The 14,631-nt window shown below is 35.3% G+C and overlaps 1 protein-coding gene across 1 annotated transcript in view; it reads right to left on the bottom strand.

Moving 5' to 3' along the window:
• PCDH11X (protocadherin 11 X-linked) overlaps positions 1 to 14,631 on the bottom strand; it is a 787,481-nt gene that overhangs the window by 347,266 nt on the left and 425,584 nt on the right. Inside the window, exon 7 of the mRNA XM_030807651.1 lies at positions 1,550 to 1,579. Within this exon, the coding sequence (XP_030663511.1) occupies positions 1,550 to 1,579 (30 nt within the window). The remainder of the gene's footprint in view (positions 1 to 1,549; positions 1,580 to 14,631) is intronic.

The following is a 14,631-nucleotide window of genomic DNA, read 5'->3' as shown; positions in this document are numbered from 1 at the left end:
AAAAATATTTCCAACATTCCTCTTCTTCAAAATTTCAGTGTTGAACTAACTGAGCCACAAGTTCATTTCCAAATTCACCAGAATGATTAAAAATGTTAGAACACAAAATCCCGAAATCTGTAGACCTTCTCTCTCTTTCATTCTCTCTCTCTCTTTTCCTAAATATACACATAATATAAATGCATGTTTTATACACACACACACACACACACACACATAATCACACTGTACATAGTAGCAGCCAGTGACATTTTACTACCCTTGCTTCCCTCCTTTTAACTGGAGATCTTGTCTATTAACTTTTGTCTTCTGGGAGGAGCTGACTTTCAAAACTTCATCACTCCAAGGCCACAGTGATGCTCAGTATGATTCAGAGAGGCAATTGAAAGCACTCCGAAAGATATATTGATTTACAACTCTATGATGCTGTTATTTTAGTTTATCTCTCAAACATTAATGAAAATCCCTTTTGGCATTGTATTCAAACTCCATTTTCCATTAATTCTCACACTTGATAAAGACATCCAAGGTGAACAGATTACTTTCTGGCATAGCTTAGACAACTCTCTGGCAAGTGCTTTTTCAAATGTAAAGTTTGGTTTCTTGAGCTAGAATAAGATAATTCATCTTTAAGATTATATATATTTAACCTAGCAACAGCAAAGATAAGATTCTGGTGCCTAATATGATAGCATTCAAGGCTTACTGAATGTAATATCCAAAATGTCTTCTGTTAGAAATTTAAGGGATATTCATTTCTTTGAACCTCAAAACATAATAAGAAACTAAGGCATAAATGCTAGGAAAGAAATGTTAATAAACAACTGGAAAACTTTATTTTTAGTGGTAGTGCAGTTTAACTAGTGAAGTTATTTAACAATATGTATGAGATAGTTTATTTGTTTAACAATAGAAACACAAATTTTTTTAGAAGACTGGACTGTTCATATACATTAGCTTGGTGCAAATGTAATTGTGGTTTTTACAATAACTTTTAATGGCAAAAACCACAATTACTTTTGCACCAGCCTATACTTGAGCAGAACTTAAAATGTTCGCATTGAAGGATGACATTCCAAAACCCAGTTTCTCTGAGATCATCATTTTGCCTATTAACCATGTTTAGTTATATAATTCCTCTCTGTGACCCTATCAAATATCATGATTTATATTCACTAACTTTCTGCTGTCACTGCTAAAATGTGAATTGACACTAAAATTGTTCCTTTTTTTATTGCTAGCATTTATCATAAAATAACTGTATTATCAGAACATTCACAAAGTGATGCTGTCAACAGTACGTTGTTTTGGCATAGTGGGAAAAGAAAGTATTGGGGGAAAATAAAATAAAATGAGACTTGAAATTGTTTCCAGAACTGTGTGATACAAAATGTGAAAACAGCTCAGCTTGAATCTCTTTTAAAGTAGAACCATAACATATGTTATCCTAAGTACTTACAGTTTTAACTGCATGGACTAACTATTGTAGCTTCACACGGTATAAACACAACATTTCAAAATCAATTTTCTTTGAAATTTGCAGTCTTACCTTTCCTGCCGCTTTCCCTTCGGATTTCCGCTGATTTCGGATAAAATGGAGGCAAGGGAAGCAAAGGAAAATAAAAAACAAAAATCAGCTCAAATTTGGTTACTGCAAATACATTTTTTTTTTTTTTTTAAAAGCATGTCAACATTCCCAGTACAATGGTACACAGCTTTGTTTTTCTGCTGAAACTACTTTCACCTCCTACATTCTTCAGTGGTTTGAGTAAAGGGATATAACAGCATTGTAAATCTTGTGCAAAAATATGAAGAGCCACATACAAAATTTCAATTGGCACAAAAAATATATGCTTAGCTCACTTATGCATTAACCAAGAAAAGGCACCCTTCCAATTAAATATTCTGTTATGATGTCACTTATTTTCTATCCATTTTTAAATGAATAGGCCTTTATTTCAAGCATAAACACATTTTTTAATTGAAACGAGAAAAACTAGGTTCATTGAAAATTAATGATTTGGGGGTAAACATGAGAATTGTTTATACAGCATTGGGATATTATTGCTGAATTTTAAATAGTTTCTGTTGTTCATAGGGGCATCTTAAATCAACTCTGTTCAAATAAATCCTTTTTAATACCATCATGGAAGTCATTCTTTTCATTTAATTTAAGACTTTTTTTTCTCCCTCAACCACTTTCAGGAGACAGGTTAAGTTACTTTTTAAGATACCAGAAACATATAGACCATTTGTCCTTTTGGATTCATTCTCCTTTGTAGAGGATTAAATTACTGAATTAAAAGTGAATCAAATGTCAACATTTCTAGCTAACGATGCTCCCAAAAGTCGGTTCTCCGCAATATTTATCTTAATTCCCTGTTCTTTTTACAGTTATGCAAAAGTTCCTTATAGAGTCTTCTTGAATACAAAGAATCACAGAAAATTGTAAAGAGAGTAGGTTTGAATCTGAAATAAGGGTAAATACTAAGAGAAATAGAGTCAACATAGTAAAAGGATGCATGCTTTCTCTATTTTTTTTTTTTTTTATCCAGTGGCTTATTCCCAGACCAAGAAAGTATATTTTTTTCTGCCATTTTAACGTAACTTGAGTTTACAAAATTGAAATTGAGGTAAGCATTCAGATATAGGCACAAACCTATTATCCAAGAAAATAAAGTATGCCTCTTGTCCTTCCACTTTGAGTGTTTATTGCTAGCCCAAGATATTCTTATCATCTCTCTGCATAGATCAAATTCAACCATCAATGGCTCAGTGATAGAATTTAATTTTCTGTGAAGGCATAGCCTGAGGATAATGACTTGAGTAATCTCTTCCAAGAAAGTGTCCTTGGATTTTTCTGTCTTTAAACAATCACTATTTATATCTCTTCTTATTATGAATGATACACTTAAATAATAGATAAAAATTTTTTACTTTCCAAAAGAAATAATCTCAAGGACTATAACATCACCAAAACTTTAACCATATCTAAGAATATAACATTAAAAAAATAATTTTCTGTTTTATAGAAACACAAAGGATCTTTTTGTTAGTTTCATTAGAAATTACTTTCACAATCACAATAGATTAATGTTGGATGTTTCACCACTTATCACAAAGCAATCCAAAAGCATTAAAATTTGTAGTGAGCAAAGTGAAAATCTAAAAATGTGAAAAACATCTATCTTGGTAAATTATTTCATGAATTATTGAAAAGTTAATGACTTAACCAACATTTAAGCTAATGAAGAAGTTGGGGTGAGCATTTCCTTTCCTTATCATTTTACTGAAAAAAGAACAACTCCAGAATGTGTTTATTTCCCTAAATTGTATATTTTCATTAAGAGAATTGCTTATGCTGTGCTACTTTTGCCCTTGTTTGAGAATTTCTATTGAGAAAAGCCTAAAATAGATAATGTGGGAAATATTAAAACGATAGTCTTTGCACTTATCCCCACCACACAGACACAACACAATCTGTCAAATGAGTAGCTTCTAGTGCATGCCTACTAAACAAGCATTAGAATGAAAAGAAAGTACAGAAATATATTGGCAAGCAGGCAAGTACCTTGGTAAATTGATACCCGATTTCATTATAGAAACACTAAAAAAAAAAAAATCAATGCTGGAAGGGGAAAAAACATGATGAAAAGCAACTCCTGTTTTAATAGAGATATGGATTTTTATACTCTTATTTATAAACTGGCCCTGAACAGGCAACATTACATTAACAAAATAATTGCCCAAATTAAATTATATATAGTGAGGAGTTGGAGAAAAGTTAATGCATCTGAATGTCTATTGGCTCAGTTTTGCACAATATACATTAGTCATGTTGTGTCATATGTTCTTATTTACCTCCTGGTGTGAATAAATTCTAACACTTACCACCAATAGGTGAATATTTCCCTTACTGCATCTAAATTTTTAGATTGACAGAGCTATTGAATGCAACTAATGAAAAAGAGGGACACAATAAGTAATGAGAGAGTGGAGGCAGAGCAAGATGGTGAAAGTTCCACTGATAGTTGCCCCAACAAGGAAAACAATTTAACAACTGTCTACACAGAAAAAACACCTTCATGAGAACCAAAAATCAGGTGAGCCCTCATAATACCTAGTTTTAACTATGTATCCCTAAAAGAGGCATTGGAGCGATAGAAAAAACAGTCCTGAATCGCTGACGTTACCATTCCCCAACGCCGGGCAGAGGAGGCATGATGCAGAGAGCATCTCCGGGTGCTGGGGGAGGGAGAACTCAGCAATTGCGAGGCACCGAACTCAGTGCTGTTTTGTTAAAACAGAAAGGAAAACCAGAAAAAACTCAGCCGACACCCTCCCACAGAGGGAGCATTTAAACCAGCCCTAGCCAGAGGGAAATCACCAATCCTAGTGGTACAAACCTGAGTTCCTGCAAACATCGCCACCTATGGCTACAGCACTCTGTGTCTTCAAGTAAACTTGAAAGGCAGTCTAAGCCATAAGGACTGCAACTCTTAGGTAAGTCCTGGTGCTGAATTAGGCCCAGAGACAGTGGGCTGAGGGGCACACAACCTACCGAGACACAAGCTGGGGAGGATAAAGGAGGGTTGGCATCACTGATCCCCTAACCCCAGGCTGCACAGCTCATGGCTCCAAAGGAGACCACTTCCACTTGAGGAGAGAAGAGGGAAGAATGGGTAGGACTTTGTCTTGCATCTTGGAAACTAGTTCAGACAGAGGAAGACACAGCAACTGTCACAGCTGTGGGGCACCCGTTCCAGGCCCTAACTCTGCAGCAATATTTCTAGACACACCTTGGGAAATGAGAGTATCTGCTGCCTTGAAGGAAAGGACCCAATCCTGGCAGCATTTATCACCTGCTAACTGAAGAGCCCTTGGGCCCTGAATAACCAGCAGTGATACCCAGGTACTACATCAAAGGCCTTGGGTGAGATGCTGACACTTGCTGGCTTCCAGTGAGACTCAGAGCATTACCAGCTGTGACAGATAAAAGGTGATATGGTTTGGATCTGTGTCCTCACCAAAATCTCATGATGAATTGTAATCCCCATTGTTGGAGGTGGGGCCTGATGGGAAGTGATTGGATCATGGAAATGGTGTTCTTGTGAATGGTTTAGCACCATCCCCTCAGTGCAGTTCTCATGATAGTGAGTGAGTTATCATGAGATCTGGTTCTTTTAAAACTGTGTAGCAACTTCCCGTCTCTCTCGGTTCTTCTCCAACCATGTGAAGTGCTGCTACCCCTTTGCCTTCCACCATGATTGTAAGTTTCCTGAGGCTTCCTGAGAAGCAGTAGCCACTAAGCTTCCTATACACCTTTCATAACTGTGAACCAGTTAAACCTTTTTTCTTTATAAATTACCCAGTCTCCGATATTTATTTATAGCAATGCAAGAATGGACTCATGCAGAAAATTGGTACGAGGAGTGGGGCATTGTTACAAAGATACCTGAAAATGTTGAAGCAGCTTTGGAATTTGGTAACAGGCAGAGGTTGGAAGAGTGTGGAGGGCTCAGCAGAAGAAAGGAAGACGAGGGAAAATTTGGAAATTCCTAGAGACTTGTTAAATTTCTGTGACCAAATTACTGATGGTGATATGGACACAGATAGCCAAGCTGATGAGGTCTCAGAGATGAGGAGGTTATCGGGATCTGGAGCAAAGGTTACCTTTCTTATGCACTAGCAAAGAACCTGGCAGCATTGTGCCTGTGCCCTAATGATCTGTGGAACTTTGAATTTGACAGTGATGATTTAGCGTATTTGGGGGAAGAGATTTCTAAGCAGCAAAGCATTCAGGGTGTTGCCTTGCTGCTTCTAACAGCCTACGCTCTTACATGTGAGCAAAGAAATGACATAGAACTGAAACTTATATTTTAAAAGGAAGCAGAGCACAGAATTTTGAAAAATTTGCAGCCTGGCCATGTGGAAGAAGAGAAAAAAAACCCTCCATTTTCAGGGGAGGAATTTAAGCTGGTGGTAGAAATTTGCATAACTAGGCCAGGTGCAGTGGCTCACGCCTGTAATCTCAGCACTTTGGGAGGCCGAGGCGGGTGGATCACGAGGTCAGGAGATTGAGACCATCCTGGCTAACACGGTGAAACCCCGTCTCCACTAAAAATACAAAAAATTCTCTGGGCATGGTGGCGGGTGCCTGTAGTCCCAGCTACTCTGGAGGCTGAGGCAGGAGAATGGCATGAGCCCGGGAGGCGGAGCATACAGTGAGCTGAGATTGAGCCATTGCACTCCAGCCTGGGTGACAGAGACTCCATCTCAAAAAAAAAAAAAAAAAAAAAAGAAATTTGCATAATTAAAAGGAAGCCAAGTGCTGATAGCCAAGACAATGAGGAAATCATCTCAAACGCATTTCAGACACCTTCATGGTAGCTCCTCCCATTACAGGCCCAGAGGCCTGGGAGAACAGAATGGTTTAGTGGGCTGTGCTGAGGACCCTGCTGCACTGCACAGCCTCAGGAGACTGCTCCCTGAATCCCAGTCTCTCCTGTTCCAGACATAGCTAAATGGGGCTCAGGATGCTGCTTCAGAGAGTCCAAGACATAAACCTTCACGGTTTCCACAAGGAGGTAAGCCTGCAGGTACACTGAGTGCAAAAGTTGAGACTTGAGAGCCACTGCCTAGAATTTTAGAGGGCATATGGAAAAGCCTGGATTTCCAGGCAGAAGCCTGCTCCAGGGGTGGAGCCCTCATGGAGAACCTCTATACACAGTCCCTTCTGGGGCACTGCTTAGTGGAACTGTAAGAAGAAAGCCATGATCCTCCACACTCCACAATGGTAGATCCACCAACAGCTTGCACCCTGTGCCTGGAAAAGCCACAAGCACTCAATACCAGTCCATGAGAGCAGCCTCAGGGGCTGAACCCTGCAAAGCCACAGGGGCAGATCTGCCCAAGGCTTTGGGAGCCCACCCTTTGCACCAGTATTTCCTGGATGTGAGATATGGAGCCAAAGGAGATTATTTTGGAGCTTTAAAATTTAATAAGTGCTCTGCTGTATTTGGGACTTGCATGGGGTCTGTAGCCCCTTTCTTTTGGCCAATTTCTTCCTTTTTGAATGAGAGTATTTACCCAATGTCTGTAAGACCATTGTATCTTGGAAGTAACTAACTTGTTTTTTTTTTACAGGGTCATAGACAGAAGGGACTAGCCTAGTCTCAGATGAGATTTTGGACTTTGGATTTTTGAGTTAAGGCTGGAATGAATTAAGACACTGGGGGACTGTTGGGAAGCATGATTTTATTTTGAAATGTAAGAAAGACATGAGATTTTGGGGAGGCCAGGGGCAGAATGATATGGTTTCGATCAGTGCCCCCACTCAAATCTCATGTCTAATGTAATCCCCAATGTTGGATGTGGGGGCTGATGGGAGATGACTGGATCATGGGGCTGGAGTTCTCATGAATGATTTAGCACCATCCTCTTGGTGCTACTCTCATGATAGTGAGTTATCAGGAGATATGGTTGTTATAAAAGTCTGTAGCAGCTCCTTTCTCCCTTGCTCCTTTTCTGGCCATGTGAAGTGCTGCTCCCCCTTTGCCTTCCACCATGATTGTAGGTTTCCTAAGGCCTCCCTAGAAACAGAAGCTGCTATGCTTTCTGTACAATTGGCAGAACCAAGAACCAATTTAACCTCTTTCCTTATAAATTACCCAGTCTCAGAAATTTCTTTATAGCATTGCAAGAATGGACTAATACACATGCTGAAATTCCTTCTGCTTGAAGAAAGTAGAGGGAAATGGGAAAAAAAGGAATGAGATCATGTCCTTTTCAGGGACATGGATAGAGCTGGAAGCCATTATCCTCAGCAAAGTAATGCAGAAGCAGAAAACCAAATACCACATGTTCTCACTTATAAGTGGGAGCTGAATGATGAGAACACATAAACACGGGGTGGAACAACACACATGGGGGTCTGTCAAAGGGTTGGGGGTGGAAGGAGGAAGAGTATCAAGAAGAATAGCTAATGGATGCTGAACTTACTATTTAGGTAATGAGATCATCTGTGTAGCAAACCACCATGGCACACATTTACCCATGTAACAAACCTGCATATCCTGGACATGCACCCTTGAGCTTAAAATAAAAGTTGAGGAAAAAAAGGAAAGAAAGATCATTCATTATCACCAAGTGGGATTTATTCCAGGGATGCAAGGATGGTTCAATGTACACAAACCAATCAATGTGATACATTGTATCAACAGAATGATAGACAAAAACCATATGATCATTTCAATTGATGCTGAAAAAACAGATGATAAAATTCAACATCATTGCAGGGTAAAAATCCTTTAACTGGGTATAGTAGGAACATACCTCAACATAATAAAAGCCATATATGACAGACTCACAAGTAGTATCATACTTAATGAGAAAAAAACTGAAAGCCTTTTCTCTAAGATCTGGAACACAACAAGGATGCCAATTTTCACCACTGTTATTCACCATAGTACTGGAAGTCCTCACTAGAGCAATCAGACAGGGGAAAGAAACAAAGGGGAACCAAATTGGAGTGGAAATAGTCAAATTAACCTTGGTTGCAGATCACATGATCTTATATATGGAAAACCTAGACTCCACAAGAAAATTATTGAACTGATAATTAAATTCAGTAAAGTTGCAGGATTCAAAATGAACATACAAAAATCAGTAGCATTTCCATATGCCAACAGAGAACAATCTGAGAAAGAGATAAAAAAATGTAATCCCATTTACAATAGCCACACATAAAAATAAAAATCCAGAAATTAACTGAAGAAGTGAAAGATCTCCATAATGAAAGCTATAAAACACTACTAAGAGAAATTGAAGAGGACACCAAAAATTAGAAAAATATTCCATGTTCATGGATTGGAAAAAACAATATTGTTAAAATATCTATACTATTCACAGCAGTCTACAGATTCAATGCAATCCCTATCAAAATATCAATGACATTCTTCACAGAAAGAGAAAAAACAATTCTAAAATTTATATGGAACCACAAAAGACCCAGAATAGCCAAAGCCATCCTAAGCTAAAAGAACAAAACTGGAGGAATTATATTACCTGACTTCAATTTATACTACTGAGCTGTAGTGACCAAAACAGCATGATACTGGCATAAAAACAGACACATAAGCCAATGGAACAGAATAGAGAAGCCAGAAACGAATCTGCACACCTACACTGAACTCATTTTTAACAAAGCTGGCAAGGACAAGTACTGGGGAAAAAAACAGTCTCTTCAATAAATGGTGCTGGGAAAGCTACATATCTGTATGTAGAGGAGTGAGGTCAAGGAAAGATCTATTACCCCAGAGTATTGCTTTTGTGCAGTCTCTCTGCAAAATACTCCTTCTTTATGCTGTCTCCAGGTTTACAACTTTTTTTTTTCTTTTCTTACCTGTGTAAAGTACAGCTGCTATCTCCATTCTGGTTTCAAGTACATCTTTCTTGTGTATTCCTGCTGGTTACAGAGTGTGTATCCTTGTGAACACAAGCATTAAGGACTTTTGACCACTAAGATTAATGTCAGAGTAAAGGAAGTTAGACGGGAATGGGAAGTCAGGGAATCCATGTCTCTAAACAAAGGTAACTGAAAGTGGAAGAAACCTTCCGGAGGATAAAGACACTAGAGTTTATCCTAAGTCACTACTCTGTCTACTGAGTAGAAACAGAGTAGAATAGAACATGTTCCAGAAACATTGTATTTACTGACCACAGATTTCTTTAAAAGTTGACTAAAATCTCATCCAATTTAAAAAAAAAAGTCATTCCTAAATATTTATTCACTGAATCTGGTGCAATATCAACTTGAGATGTCCAATAAAGGTCAAGATTTAACTAAAAACACTTATCAAAATGATGTTGGCAGTGTTATGCAGGACTGGAAGTGTTATGCTACATTTTCTAAATGTCATGGTCAAAATGAAAATATTTATCACTGTGAACACGTAGAAAATCCTCAATATATATTTGTCTAATGAATGGATGAAACTAGAGAAGAAAGCTTTTCATATGCATGTGTGCACGTATGCATGTGTGTGTGTGTGTGTGTGTGTGTGTGTAACATGACAAACCAGAAGCTTGTGAAGTCAGGTTGCTAATGCTACTCCATGGGGAATACCTTCTTCCAATCTGTCCTTGAAAATTAAATACATAGGTCCTATGACTGAGGAAAAATATTACAGCTTAACTTCTTTTAAATAAATATAACTACCATGACCCAGTTTACTTTGCTTTGGTAGACATTCTATTTCAGAACTCTATTCAGTTATCAACTTAGAGTGCTGGTGGTTTTAAAGACAAGACACTGGTAAATGTAATAATAATAACAATAATCTTAAATTTTATTCTCAACATTTGCTTATTGACTATTTTCTTTCTAAAATGTAAATGACCTCTTTAAAAGAATAAATTTATCAGAATGCACCTAGGTATTTCTATTGTCTTATTATTTTTTGGCTAAATCTGAGGCTAGCATAAAAATTGTGTAGCATCTTTATAACAATAAAGATAACATGACATTCAAAATCAGAAGATTCAATTTTTAGTCCTGGTTCCACACACAAGTAGCTGTATAATCTTATTAAAACAAACTTTAGGAGGCAGTAAATCCACGGCATTAACTACCCTTATTGATGATAATGATGATAATAATGATGGTGACAATTACAGGAGCACTGATACTACAGTCGTCACTGCCATTGCCATCATCACCTTGTATTTATAGATTATTAGGCATTTAAGTAAATGCTTTACAAGTAACATCTCATTTAATTCTTACATTGACCCTACGATGTGGGCAAAATATTATTCTCATTTTACAAATAGGAAAAAGATGGATCAAAGAGGTTAAGAAACTTACGTAGTTGCTCTGTTTACAAGGGACAGAGCTGAGGTTTAAAACCAAATTTGCTCAATTCTAAAGTTTATATTCTTAAAAATTTAAGAATTTAAGCTCCTTAGCAGGAGGAATTTTTTTTTTTCATTTTGGATTTTGGAATACTGCTATATCCTCAATGCCTATAAAAGTACCTGGCACAAAGTATACCTGCAATAAATAGTTATAGGCTTAATAAAAGAATAAGCTATACTCCTTTATTCTTTAATTATATAATTATACATAACTGGAGCCAGCGTATAATAATTAATTATGAATCTTGGTTACAAGCATAAATTCTGGAACCGTATTACCGAGGTTCAACTCCTATCTCTACCACTTTACCTGTGTTACCCTTTTGCATTAGTTCTATAATGTGTATGATAGAGAAATAAGGGTTCCTACTTCAGAATATTTGTAAAGTGCATTACATAAATTAATTAACTCAAACAATAGCTGCCATTTGTAAGAGTTACATATATGCTAGCTACTATTAATGGTAATTTATTTTAACACCTTTATTGATATACAATTCACATACCGTATAATTCACCTACTTAAAGGGTCAATTCAGAGTTTTTTTACTATATTCACAGATATCTGTAAAAATCACCATGGTCAATTTTTGGAACATTCTCATCACCTCAAAAAGAAACACCATATCCTTGATCTATCACCTCTTATATTCCCATTTCTCAACCCCCAAATTTAAACAATTACTATTTCCATCTCTATAAATTTCCCTGTTCTGCACATATGAATGGAGTCCTATAATAGGTAGTCTTTTGTGACTAGATTTTTTCACTTAGCATAATAGCTTCAAGATTTATCCATATTGTAGCATGTTTCAGTAATTCATTCCTTTTTTATGGCCAAATATTATTCATATATAGTATATATATTTTATATATATTTATATATATTTTTATATATATTATATATATTCATATATTTTATGTATATATTATATATATTTTATATATATTATATATATATTTTATATATTATATATAATTTATATATAATATATATTTTATATATATTTATATATATTATATATATTTATATTTTTATATATTTATATATATTTTATATATTTATATATTATATATATTTATATATATTTTATATATATTTATATATATTTTATATATATCTATATATTATATATATTTATATATATTTTATATATATTTATATATATTTTATATATATTTATATATTATATATATTTATATATATTTTATATATATTTTATATATATTTTATATATATTTTATATATATATACACACACACACACTATTTTATTTAAACATTCATCAGTTGATGGACATTTGAGTTGTTTGCACATTTAGCCTTTATGAATAATGCTGCTATAAATTAAAAATATTCATCTCAATTTCCTGAATGGACATATCTTTTCATTTCTTTTGTTTATGTACCTTGGAGTGGAATTGCTCAGTCATATGATAACTCTGTGTTTAACTGTTCGAGTGACTGCCAGACTGTTTTCCAAAGCAACTGTACTATTTCATATTCCCTCCAATGGTGTATGAGTTTTCCAATTTCTCTATATCCTCACCAACAAGGTAATTTATTTTTAACTCATTAACTTTGTACTTCAAAACTAACTATTCCTATCCAAAAATTTTTAAAGACTATATGCAGGTATCCAAAATTGGTTTAATTATATTAATACAATTATGTAGCATAACTATTCTACTATATGAAGTGACACTTGTCAAAAAAGTGCCAAACTCATCCTTTCAAAGGGTTGAAAAATTACTCATTACCTAATATGAATTTACCCATCATTTCAAATACATATTTTAAATAAGGAAATTCCCTCTGTTAAAGTGAATGACAATTTTTAAAAGATTATCAAATTATTATGTATTAAAATCCCAACAACTATATATCACTGTTAAAGTCCGAAAAAAAGACAATTGGAAGAAGAGACACAATATCATGGGACAATGATATTGCAGTTACTGGACAAGGACTAAGGAAATTAAGGGTATTTGATTGAGTCTACTTGAAATGATTTTTTATGAATCCTGCATCTTGGAATTGGAACATGCAGATTATATAAAGTACTATAATGAAAGCCAAATTAAAGGGGATAAAAACCAATGCTATTCTCAAAATGGATCCTAGGGTCCATCTAACAAAGCTTAACAGGGACAAAATATTCTCAAAATAATGTAGAAGCAGAATATTATGGCTACTGCCAAATTCCCAGCTTCTTAGCAGGAGACACAGTTGAATTAGAGTAAAATTGCACCTTATTCTCACATAATTGTTTTGGCTTATTCAAAACCCTAGTCTTGCCCTGAAACATTCTTTACTGTGTTAGTAACAAAAGCAATGTGACAGGCACATCTGCTTTCTGAAAAGATTGCATGTCAGTTGAAACAATGTTTTATTTTTAATAGTTTGAATTTTGCATAAAGATACCTTTATTTGCTGCTAAAGATCTATGCAAATGGCTCCAACATCACTTTAAATTACAGATCATCTTAACGTGTCACTCTTGTGGTATGTGAAAATCTGACTGAGAATGTGTATTGTGTCTATTAAAGCTTGTAGATGTTTGCACAATGAACATAAAAGCAATAAAGTGATTACGAGAATAAACAATAGAATACAAATGATCTTTCTTATTTACTAGAAGGAAAGCATTTTTAAAAAATGTAATAGCTTCAATACTGTTTAATTCTGTGAATATCTGGTTTTCATATTAGATAATAGTATGACAAACTATATATATACTTATATATGTATGTATATATATGTGGTAAGAAAAAAAAGATTAAAAGCTTTCCTTTATATCAAACTCCAGGACAGATAAAAGGGTATTTAAAAGTAGAATTACTGGCCGGGCGCAATGGCTCACGCCTGTAATCCCAGTACATTGGGAGGCCGAGGCTGGTGGATCACCTAAGGTCAGGAATTCGAGACCAGCCTGGCCAACGTGGTGAAACCCTGTCTCTACTAAAAATACAAAAAAATTAGCCGGGCATGGTGATGGGCGCCCGCAATCCCAGCTACTCAGGAGGCAGAGGCAGAGAATTGCTTGACCCAAGGAGGCGGAGGTTGCAGTGAGCCAAGATCGCACCACTGCACTCCAGCCTGGGTGACAGAGTGAGACTCTGTCTCAAATAAATAAAATAAAATAAAATTACTAAAACTTATTCCTTCAACCTATGTATGATAGCACAGTAGAGTAACTATAGTTAACAATAACTTATTAAACATTTCAAAATATCTAGAAGATTTGGAATGTTCCCAACAAAAAGAAATGACAACTGCTTGAAGTGATGGATATCCTAACTACCCTAATTTGATCATTACACATTGCATGCATGTATCAAAATATCACATGTACCCATAAGTATGTATGCTTATTATTTGTCCATATTAAAGAAAAAAATGAAATAATATTACTATTTCATTAGTATGGGTCTTAAGTGAAAGTAAAATGCTATTATAGTAATTTTAATTAAAGACTAGTTATATATATAACTAACTTTCTGATACTGACTTGAACCTAGAATGTGGCTGCATTCCTTTTGATTTATCCCTAAGGATTTGGTTTCAAGGTAATATTTCCTAGATTATAACAGATTGAGAAGTTATTATAATTGCCTGATAACTGGTTCCATCTCTTGTTTATTTCCTAGGTGGGAAAAATATTGTCTTCTGGGATTATCATATAGTTTCCCTGAGTTCTTAGTTGATGCTACT

Source organism: Nomascus leucogenys, chromosome X, assembly GCF_006542625.1.
Source record: "Nomascus leucogenys isolate Asia chromosome X, Asia_NLE_v1, whole genome shotgun sequence".
NCBI lineage: Eukaryota > Metazoa > Chordata > Mammalia > Primates > Hylobatidae > Nomascus > Nomascus leucogenys.
The sequence above is the reverse complement of the archived record's forward strand: the minus strand, read 5'-3'. Positions and strand labels throughout refer to the sequence as shown.